At 35.4% G+C, this 12,160-nt stretch overlaps 1 protein-coding gene across 11 annotated transcripts in view; it reads right to left on the minus strand.

Annotated features, from left to right (window-relative positions):
* The window catches only part of CDC42BPA (CDC42 binding protein kinase alpha), a 289,959-nt gene that overhangs the window by 107,665 nt on the left and 170,134 nt on the right, over positions 1 to 12,160 (minus strand). For all 11 annotated transcript variants that reach the window (XM_047755429.1, XM_047755428.1, XM_047755424.1 and 8 more), the window contains exon 12: positions 4,882 to 5,015. In XM_047755429.1, coding sequence (XP_047611385.1) covers positions 4,882 to 5,015 — 134 coding nt within the window. The remainder of the gene's footprint in view (positions 1 to 4,881; positions 5,016 to 12,160) is intronic.

Raw genomic sequence — 12,160 nt, forward strand, 5'->3', positions numbered from 1 at the left:
TTGAAATTAGGAATAGATAGGGATGCCTGCTATCATCACTTCTATTCAACATTGTATTAGAGGTCCTAGTTTATACAGTAAGACAAGGAAAGAAAGAAAAGTTAAAAAAAGACAAAGAAACAAAACTATCATGATTTCATGAAATCTTAAAGAATCTCAAATATATTACAAGAATTTAGAAATGTTGCTAGAACAGAATCAGTAAGAAAATATAATTTTTAAAGATATCATTTAAAATATGAAAACAGAATAATAAATTTAAAGAAAGGTAAATAAGACCTGTATAAAATTTTATGGAGAAACATTTTAAAATACTTTAAAGATACATGGATATATTATGTTTTTGGGTAAAAAGACTGTGGGGTTGTACAGAAAATAATTTTTACATATTGTACAGATAGTTCTCTCTAAGAAAACTTTACTGAAACTTGGGACCTAGGCTAAAAGCAAGGCTCTTTTACTAATTTATGACTTACTAAGATAGTGAGAAAACTTCAAAGATATTTAACTTCTGGATTTACATGTTTACAATTCAAGGAGGGGCAAAAAGAGAGATAAGAGCCTAGGCCAAGGACATACTCTCTCTATAAAGCTGGAGACTCCGACTTTTCTTTCCACTGGAGTTTCATATTTGGTTTTTTGGTTTGTTTGTTTTATTTATTTTTATTATAGTTGATTTACAATGTTGTGCCAACTGCTGCTGTATAGCATAATACATTCATCCCCTCAAATTTTTTATTTTTTAATGATTTTTATTTTTTCCATTATAGTTGATTTATAGTGTTCTGTCAGTTTCTACTGTACAGCCATACATATATATTTTTTATTTTTCTCGTATTATCTTTCGTCATGTTCCATCACAAAATCTTCTATCATGTTCTAACACAAGTGATTAGATATAGTTCCCTGTGCTATACAGCAGAACCTCATTGCTTATCCATTCTGAACGTACTTGTACTGTTTTTGTTTTTTAATTTTTTAGCTGTCCTGGCATATGGGGTTCTTGCACCAGGGACTAGAACCAAGATGCAGCTGCCTTGCACCAGGGACTAGAACCAAGATGCAGATCCTTAAGTTTCCAAGATGACTCTCAGAAAGGTGGGTAAAGACAGGGGGAAGCGAGAAGCATCTGCCTCTCTCTGGTATATAAACACCCTGATTCATTTTTTCAGGGTTCCTCCTCTACCATACAGATTGCATATGAGCAGGGTTTTATTCAGCCAGCTCTCACTGTGTTGCCCTAAAGGTGTACAGGGAAGCTATGTGGTTATTTTTTTGCTATATGTAAATTGTAGTCATCTGCCTTATCCAGAAATCTTGAGTGCATTTACAATGATATTAATAAATACGGATAAGGACTTAAAGATGCAATGTAATGATATCAATTCTCCTGAAACTGGTCCATAGATACAATGTAATTTTCATCAAAATTCCACCGCAGCTGAGACAAAGACAGCTGAGACAAAGACCCATATGTAAATGGAAATTTAATATATGATACCATATGATATCACTTATATCTGGAATCTAATATATGGCACAAATGAACCTTTCCACAGAAAAGAAAATCATGAACTTGGAGAACAGACTTGTGGTTGCCAAGTGGGAGAGGGAAGGAGTGGGATGATTGGGAGCTTGGGGTTAAAGAGATGCAAACTATTGCTTCTGGAATGGATTATCAATGACATCCTGCTGTGTAGCACAGAGAACTAGGTGTAATCACTTATGGTGGAGCATGATAATGGGAGAAAAAAGAATGTATACATGTATGTGTAACTGGGTCACCAAGCTGTACAGTAGAAAAAAAAACTATTGGGGAAATAATAAAAAAATTTAAAAAAATTTAATATATTACAGAGGTGACATGGCACATTACTGGGAAAGGAGGGCCTATTTAGGAAATGAATAACTGGCTAGCCATATGGGAAAAAGTGAAATTGGTTCTTACATGATACACAAAAATAAATTTGTGATGCATTAAAAATATAAATGTGAAAGATCAAACTTCAAGGTAAAAACTTAGGAGAACTGTTTTTTTACCTCAGACGTCTTATATATAAGCCAGTAAATGCAATAACCATAAAGATAAAGATTAATGAATTTGACTACATTAAGACTAAAAACTTCTGTTAATCAAAAGAGCCCATAAAGAAAGTGAAAAGACAAGCCACTAACTGGGAGCTATCTGTAACATACAGAATTCACAAAAGATTAGGATGTCCAGAAAATTTCAAGAATTCTTACGTACTAATAAGGAAAAGACAAATAACCCAACAGAAAAATGTACAGAGGATATTAAGAGGCATTTCACAAAAGAAGTAATAGAAATGATAGACATGTATAAATATAACTCAACCTCATTAACAATTAGAGAAATGCAAATTAAGACCATACTAAAACATCACTTTAGACTTAAAATATCAATTCACATTAGGTTGGCCAAAAACAAAATACCTAGTAATATGAAATACTGTTGAATATAAAAACTCTTATACACTACTGATGGGAGTATAAACTGATACAATCTCTGTAAAATGATTTGATATTATCATAAAAGAAAATATTTGCACTGAATATGACCCAATTATTCTATTTGTGTTTGTGTGCATGTGCACGTGTATGTGTTTGTATCAGGATATATGTTCAAGAATGTTCACAGCAGTATCATTTATAGAAGCCATCAATTATAAGCAACATAAATGTCTACAAACAAAAAATTAGATAAATAAATTGTGGGTGTCAACATAATGTATTTTATAGCAACTAAATGAATGATGTATAGTTATACAGATGAATCTTAGACATATATATATATAACGTTGAGTAAGAAAGTAATTGCAAGAGACTGCATATACCATTTTATAAAGCTCAAAATAAGAAAAACTAATATACTATTTAGAGATATGCTAATATGTGATAAACAGTTTTTTACTGGAATGATGAATATAAAATTCAGAACAGTGATTACCACTGTCAGGGAAGTGGGGAGAAAGGAATAGAAAATGACTACTCAGGGCTATGCCACAAAATTGGTAATGTTCTATTTCTTTCTTTCTTTCTTTTTTTTTTGTCTTTTTGCCTTTTCTAGGGCCGCTCCTGCAGCATATGGAGGTTCCCAGGCTAGGGGTCGAATCGGAGCTGTAGCTGCCTACCAACGCCAGAGCCACGGCAACGCGGGATCCAAGCCGCATCTGCAACCTACACCACAGCTCAGGGCAATGCCAGATCCTTAACCCACTGAGCAAGGCCAGAGATGGAACCCGCAATCTCATGGTTCCTAGTTGGATTCGTTAACCACTGAGCCACGATGGGAACTCCAATGTTCTATTTCTTAAGTCAGATGTTAGGCTCATTATTTCCATCAAAACTTATATAATGTTACATTTATTTTCATATGTATCATATGAAAAAATATCTTAAAAATAATATTTGCTGCCTATAGGATTTTAGGCAAACAACATAAAATTCTTTATCAATATAATTTGTTTCATTTCAGTACTACCCTCTTCTCGAAATATACTAGAAGGATTTCTAACATTAAAACTTAACAAAAATTGGCAAAATACCTGTTACTATGAATCTAGATATTAGATGCTCGTCCTTACTATGTCAACTAAGTTTGGCTGCATAATCCTACCTTTAAATACCTAATAGTAACCACTAATACAACAATAGAATTAAAACAAATAGGATATCTGTTATAAATCCCAAATATTACTAAATTGGCCATGCATATAACCAAATTTATAAATAACACTGCTTGAATGTGCATCAAGAAAAAAGTAAAAATACACTAATCTAATTCAATTCGACCTTTATAGCGTTTTCTATTAGTCTTTTTGATTAATATCATCAGCAAATAGCTATTTTCTTTATTTTTTAATTACCTCTATTTCTTTATAAGAAGCAAGACTTATAAGTCTTCCCTGAAGGATTTTATCTATATTATCAATGAATTGTACATAGTATCATTGAATATAATTTATACCATGCCATAAACCGCCTGTTTCTTTTCTGCATTGGCTAGTATTAATTCCAACATTTTAAAATTTGTTAATGTTAACTAACATTTATTAATGTTTTTCATTTAAGTCAAGTATTTTTCTTTATTGCTTGAATATTATATACCCTATTAGACTGTGCTACGGTGTCTTAGCTATTAATTTTGTTGATGTTTGTAATAACTAAGTGTTCACAAAGTTCTTATGAAAATATCTTTAACTTATTCATCCATACTTTGAAAGATAAACTGACATTAAAAATACAGTACTATTAAATAATATTAAATAGTATTTATGCTAATATTTAGTATTAATATTAAAATACAGATTAAAGAATTAAAAAAAGTTCTATCATAATCTTCTAAGAATGTTCATATTAGCAAGCCACAATAAAAATATGCCTGTATTTTTAATTTTTTCATAGACACTAAATAGATTTTTACTATTCTCTCACTTTTTCAGAGTATTTCTTCTCCAATAACATTTATTTTTTTTATTTTTTTGCCACGTCCGTGGTCCAGGGATCAAACCCACAGCAGAGCAGTGACCCAAGTCACTTCAGGGACAACGCCAGATCCTTAACCCCCTGCACCTCAAGAGGAATCCCAATAATATTTTCTTTTAATCAAGTCCTTTGATTAACTCTCCAAAAGAACAAAAGATTCTGAACCTTGTAAGCCTCAAAAATATAAAATTTTCTTCATTATCAACCATTCGTCAAATGATATACACCAAAAAAACCCTGATATTTTTAAACCAACTTCTTAAAGATAAAATATACTATACATTATTGTAATTCATTCTGAAGGCTTTCACTATACAAATTAAACAAGACTAAGAATTCAGAAAAGGCTTTAACAATCTATCTATATATTATTACCTTATTTAATTCTTCCCTTTCTTGTTGTAATGTTTTGATTTGTTTTTCATAAGCCTTGATCTGTCTGAAAGCATCATCTAGTTCTCGCCTCACAGAATTAGCTTCTTCAAGTTGCTGTTCCAAATGACTTGATTCTAAAAAGAGGAAAAACAATGCTTCGTTTACTATTTGCATAAAAACAAATACTCAAAACCAAGGTTTAAAACAACTAAATTTAAATTTTTTTTGATTTTTGTACCGATACCACATACCACTGACAATTAACTCTGCTTATCAGATCACTATAAAGATGGTGAATACATAATACCAGTGTGAAGAGCAAAATTTATGAGCAAGGCTTTTGCATAAAATCTATGTGCAAAAATGCCTCATACATCTATTAAAAAAAGACCATATTTCCAAAATCAGAACCAATTAAAAACTTAAAACTAACCAAAAAAGAACAAAACCAATCAAATAAACAAAACAGACAGCTTTTCCTCTATGGTTTGTTAGCATACTTTTGCTGATATTACTCAAATTACCATGTGATGGTTTTGCTTCTAATATTGTGGTTCCAGATCACCCAACCTAGTTTCTCTAAGTGGTGATTTGAAGAATAAACACAGATTTCTTTCGTTCTTCCTTTTTTTCTTTTTTTACTTTTTAGGCCCCTACCTGCGGCATATGGAGGTTCCCAGGCTAGGGAGGGGTTGAATGAGAGCTACAACTGCCGGCCTACACCACAGCCACAGCAACACAGGATCCGAGCCATGTCTGCAACTGACACCACAGCTCACAGCAACACCAGATCCTTAACCCACTGAGCAAGGCCAGGGATTAAACCCACAACCTCATGGTTACTAGTTGGATTCAGTTCCACTGTGCCGCAATGGGAACTCCTAAACTCTGATTTCTAAAAGCAAATGTTTGAAATAGGCTCAAGGAGTTAAGTAACTTGCCTAAGGTCACACTACTAAATGAGCATCATAGCTAACTAGAGCCACCAATTCTTACATCAACCTCTTCAACTCAAAAAGTAATGTAATTAAATATATATAACATTTTCAGTTCAGAAGAGTTCTTTAAAATGAAATAATTAATTTTAACATAAACCTAAAGAAAATTTTAATGAATTGATATGAATTACTCCCAGCATCTAAAGCAAACTAGCAAATTAAAGAGCTAGCATCAGGGAAAATAGAGACATTTAAATACATGCATTATTAATTCTTTCTGAATATTTTCTATTTTTTACAAACTTGTTACTCTGTCATCCCCAGACAAGAAGCATTAGCATCCTCTAGGAGCTTGTTAGAAATGTAGAATCTCAGGTGCCATTCCAGACCTAATCAATCAGAATTTATATTTTAACAATATCCTTGCAAATTAAAGGCTGGGAACAAATGCACAAGGCACTGCACATTGTTGAGTTTGATGTTTTCAATAAATAAAGAAGTGGTTATAATATGCTAGTCCTGGAGAAAAGACCATTTTATTTGCACAGAAAAGTCTTTGTTTTGGGGGTTTTTTTTTGTTTGTTTTTTTTGTCTTTTGAGGTCTGCACCCGTGGCATACGGAGGTTCCCAGGCTAGGGGTTTAACCAGAGCTGTTGCCGCTGGCCTACGTCAGAGCCACAGCAACACCAGATCTGAGCCGTGTCTGCAACCTACACCACAACTCAAGGCACCGCCAGATCCCCAACCCACTGAGTGAGGCCAGGGATCCAACTCACAATCTCATAGTTCTTAGTCGGATTTGTTTCCACTGCACCACGATGGGAACTCCTGCATAGACAAGTCTTGTAGTCAAAAAGCCACTTGAATTCATTCATGTATTACACACTAGCTGGTTCTAGATTCCTTAAATAAATTAATTTACTAAAATTCAGTGCCCTAATCTTACAGATTTATTAAAAGCTTACTTAGGTATTATAAAAGTCTACATACATTTATAGATAGCATAGTATTTAGCAATTTTGAAGATATCTGCGAAGTTGCATTTAGTTTTCATTTTGTCTTAACAGTATGTTAATAAGTGTTTTCCTTGAGAACAATAAAAAAGATCAATGGCTGTTTAGTCTTAAGGATCACAGGGCATTTAGTCTAATCTTCGGACTAAAATTTTATCATTTTCTCAAATTTCAGCAGTTCATGGGGAATTTTTCTTGTTATACTAATTTCTTTCAAACATCTTTAATGATATTTTCTTGTCATTTAAGTTTTTAGGATTTTAAAAATTTCTAAAGTAGGTATCAAATTCTAATAATTTGGAGTCAAAATTTAGTAGGTGACACAACTGACTTCTGTCACTTATGGGGTCATCTTAATCAAATTTCATGGTTAAAGCACATCATTCTAGAGCAGTAACATGGTACATTAGTAATGCTTTCCAAGAACGCTCCCTTCTTTCCTTCTACTTTGAAAAGGTCTTCCCCAGCATGTTCTAATTTTTGGAAATTATTAAGTCATTCACTTATCTAAACTGCTCTTTGTAGAATCAAAAATGAAACTAGTATTTTATAAAATGTCTGCATCATATAAAGTTTATAACAAAATGTATTATATGGGATAGCTTCAACAGTTTTTAAGGATATTTTAATTGCTTTATTTCAATATAGCTTAAAGTTTAGTTTTATCTCAGCCATTACACCTTAGAAGCTTTGCAACAGAATTAAGAAGACATACAAAATAAATGTCAGATTTTCATGATTCATATTTCAGACATTTAAAACATGGCTAGGAGTTCTGGTTGTGGTGCAGCAGAAACAAATCCAACTAGGACTCATGAGGTTCTGTGTTTGATCCCTGGCCTCGCTCAGTGGGTTAGGGATCTGGAGTTGCTGTGAGCTGTGGTGTAGGTCGCAGACATGGCCCAGATCTGGCACTGCTGTGGCTGTGGCCAGCAGCTGTAGCTCTGATTTGACAAATAACCTGGGAACCTCCGTATGTCGCGTGTGCGGCCCTAAAAAGCAAAAAAAAAAAAAAAAAAGCCTAAAAATTTTAAATATTTGTTAAGATAACAGGTAAATATAAGAAATACATGAAGAAATGTACTGGATAGGAGTTCCCATCACAGCACAGCAGAAATGAATCCAATTAGGAACCATGAGGTTACAGGTTCGATCCCTGGCCTCGATCGGTGGGGTAAGGATCCAGTGTTGCCATAAGCTGTGGTGTAGGTTGCAGATTCAGCTCAGATCTGGCATTGCTGTGGCTGTGGCACAGGCTGGTGGCTACAGCTCCGATTATACCCCTAGCACAGGAACCTCCATATGCCTCCATATGGGTGCAGCCCTAAAGAGACAAAAAAGAAAGAAATGTACTGAATAAAGACGTGTTGAAGAAGACAAACCCACCCAATTATTTATAAAATCCTCTAATATGGAGAGAAGTACAGCACCTGTAGTTGGGAATACACAGAATTTTGTATTCCCCAAAGATAAAAACTTCAAATCCAGAAAAATCCACAATGTATTGATTTTGGCCAACCACAGGCAGAAGAGCCTTCTCTTTCACTATAATAAATAGTAAATTCAATGAAAAATTTGAATTCTTTGATTATAGAAAAACAAAATGGAAATTTTAGAAATGAATAAAATAGGAGTTCCCGTTGTGGCACAGTGGTTAGCGAATCCGACTAGAAACCATGAGGTTGCGGGTTCGGTCCCTGCCCCTGCTCAGTGGGTTAACGATCCGGTGTTGCTGTGAGCTGTGGTGTAGGTTGCAGACGCGGTTCGGATCCCGTGTTGCTGTGGCTCTGGCGTAGGCCGGTGGCTGCAGCTCCAATTCGACCCCTAGCCTGGGAACCTCCATGTGCCACAGGAGTGACCCAAAGAAATAGCAAAAAAGACAAAAAAAAAAAAAAGAAATGAATAAAATAAAAATCTCAGTAGATGGATTCAGCAACACAAAGGAGGGATCAGAGGCCTCAATGAACTGGAAGATATCACAATAAAATTAACCACTATGAGTAATGGGAAAAAAAAAAAAGAATGAAAAGAAAAATGAACACAGCTGCAGGGACTTGTAGGATGATAACAAAAGATCTTATACCAGTGTCATCAGAGACGCAAAAGGAGAAGAAAAAGTAGGTAGGTGTGTAAAAGTACTCAGAGATACAGGGTCTAAAAAACATTCCCAAATTTAGCAAGACAAATTAAACCTACAGATCCAAGAAGATGATCAAACACCAAACAGAATAAACCCAAAGAAATCCAGGCCAAAGCATAGCGTTAAACATCAGAAGACTAAAGAAAAAGAAAAATCTTATAAGCAGTCAGAGAAAAACAGTATTTTGTATTAAAGGGAAAATACTAAGAACGACAAAGAATTTCTCCTCAGAAAACATGAAGATCAAAAGCAAGCAACACAGTATTTTTCAGATGTTAAAAGAACTATCTTACCATTGTGGCTTAGCAGTAACAAACCCCTCTAACATCCATGAGGATGGAGGTTCCATCCCTGGGCTCAGTCAGTAGGTTAAGAATCCAGCACTGTCATGAGCTGCAGTGTAGGTCGGAGACATGGCTCAGATCCTGCATTGCTGTGGCTGTGGTACAGGCCAACAACTGCAGCTCCCATTTGACCCCTAGCCTGGGAACTTCCATATGCCACATGTGTGGCCCTAAAAAGCAAAATAAATAAATAAATAAATAAAACACACAAATCCCAAACAATTAAACAACAACAAAAGTACTATCCAACCAGGCTCCTATGCCCAGCAAAAAAGAAAGAAGGGAATCAAAGCCCCACGGTAACCACAAAGCAAAGACCTTCAGTAGATACACAAGGAAGAAAGGAACAAAGGAACTATAAATCAGCCAAAAAACAGTAAGACGACAATAGTAAATTATCTATCAACAGTTACTTTAAATGTAAATGTATTAAGTTCTCCAATAAAGACATCAAGCAGCTGAATGGATTTAAAAAAAAAAATGCCCAACTATACGCTGCTTCTGAGCTACAGATTAAAGAGATGGAAAAAGACATTCCAGGCAAATGGAAAGCAAAAGAGAACAAGGGGGAGCTCCCACCGTGGCGCAGTGGTTAACGAATCCAACTAGGAACCATGAGGTGGCGGGTTCAATCCCTGGCCTCATTCAGTAGGTTAAGGATTTGGCACTGCTGTGAGCTGTGGTGTACATCACAGATGCGGCTTGGATCCCACATTGCTGTGGCTGTGGTATAGGCCGGTGGCTACAGCTCTGATTGGACCCCTCGCCTGGGAACCTCCATATGCCACGGGTGCAGCCCCCAATAGACAAAAGACCCCCCCAAAAAAAAAAACCAAAAAAGGTAATTATATAATAAAAAGGGGTCAATTCATCAAGAGGATATAACAGTTGTACATTTTTACTACCCCATCATTGTAGCACTCAAATATACTAAGCAAATAAAACACACCTGAAGGGAGAAATACGCAACAATACAATAGTAGCAGAGGAGGTCAAAATCCTACTTTCAACAATGGATAATCATCTAGACAGAAAATCAATAAGGAAACCCTGGACATGAACTATACTTTACACCAAAATGTGTTGAACAGACATATACAGAACACTGTGCCCAAGAGCAACACAATATACCTTCTTCTCAAACACACATGGAACATTCTCCAGGATACATTAAGTTAGGTTACACAAGAAGCCTTATTTAGCAAATTTAGAAAGACCAAAATCATACCAAGGATCCTTTCCAACTACAAATGTATGACACTAGAAATCAATGAAGAGAGAAAGTGGAAAATTCCTAAAAATGTGGAACTTAATTCATTCCCGAAAATCCAATGGGTCAAAAAGAAATTAAAATGAAAAAAAATTTAAATCTAGAAACAAATGATAAAGGACAAAAATGTGCCAAATCTGTGGATTGCAGTAAAAGACGTTCTAAGAAGTTCATGGCAATAAACACCTACATTAAAAAAAAATCTGGAGTTCCCATCGTGGCTCAGTGGTTAGCAAATCCGACTAGGAACCATGAGGTTGCGGGTTTGATCCCTGGCCTTGCTCAGTGGGTTAAGGATCTGTTGCCATGAGCTGTGGTGTAGGTTGCAGACGTGGCTCAGATCCCATGTTGCTGTGGCCCTGGCATCGGCCAGCGGCTACAGCACCAATTCGACCCCTAGCCTGGGAACCTCCATATTCCGCAGGAGCGGCCCAAGAAATGGCAAAAAGACAAAAAATTAAAAAAAAAAAAATCTCAGCAGAGCTTCCTTGCCTGCCCGCTTGCATCTCTCACAAGTGTTCTGTCCTAATAAATCTGTTTCTTGCCAAAACAAACAAACAAACAAAAAAAACAAAAAACCCTCAAACACCTAACATTACACTTCAAGGAACCATAAAACGAATAAGGATACCGAATCAGTAATCAAAATCCACCCACCAATGAAAACACCAGGACCCAATTGGTTTACTGATGGTCAACTGTATCAGACATCTAAAAAGAATCAATGCCAATCCTTCTCAAACTCTTCCAAAAAATACAATTAGAGATAATCCTCTTAGACTCATTTTAGAGGCCAGCATTACACTGCTACCACAGCCGGGCAAGGAAGAACAAAAGCAAAAGTCAACAAATGGGACTGTACCAAACTAAAAAAAGTCTGCCTAGCAGAGAAAACCATAAACAAAATTAAAAGCCAAATATGGAATGGGGGAAAATATCTGTAAATTGCACATCTGAGAAGGTGTCTGTCAAAGTTAATAAAGAGAAGCCTCACTAAAATGATGTTCGGAGGCCAGAAGAGAAAACTCTCACACAGCAACTCTCTACATCAATAACAGGAAGAACTGTCAATTATAGACCCCAACAGAAGAATCATGGACTATAGGCCCTAATGTGAAAGATGTATATCGAATCTCCTACCCCAGGAACTCAGCCAGTGTCACCCTGAATTCTCCAATGGACTTTCATTTAAAACAACCCTTTCCAACTTCCTTGTTTTTCTCTATAAAATAATGTTCCTCTCCTTTATTTGTTGGACTTGCCTATGGTTTTAACTGAGGCTTGCTTGCTCCAAACTGCAATTCTCCGCTATTCCTGAATAAACACATTTTTGCTGGTAAAATAATTGACTTTTACTTCTTAAGATTAATAGGTTAATATAGAAAATATATACAGAACACAGAAACTCAATGGCAAAGAAACAATCCCATAAAAAAAATGGGCAGAGTTGCTGAATATGCCATTATTCTCAAGGAGACATAGAGATGGCCAACAGATATGTGAAAAAGTGATCAACATCATTAATTATCAGGGAAACATAAATCAAAACCACAATGGAACATCTCACACCTGTT

Source organism: Phacochoerus africanus, chromosome 12 (assembly GCF_016906955.1).
Source record: "Phacochoerus africanus isolate WHEZ1 chromosome 12, ROS_Pafr_v1, whole genome shotgun sequence".
NCBI lineage: Eukaryota > Metazoa > Chordata > Mammalia > Artiodactyla > Suidae > Phacochoerus > Phacochoerus africanus.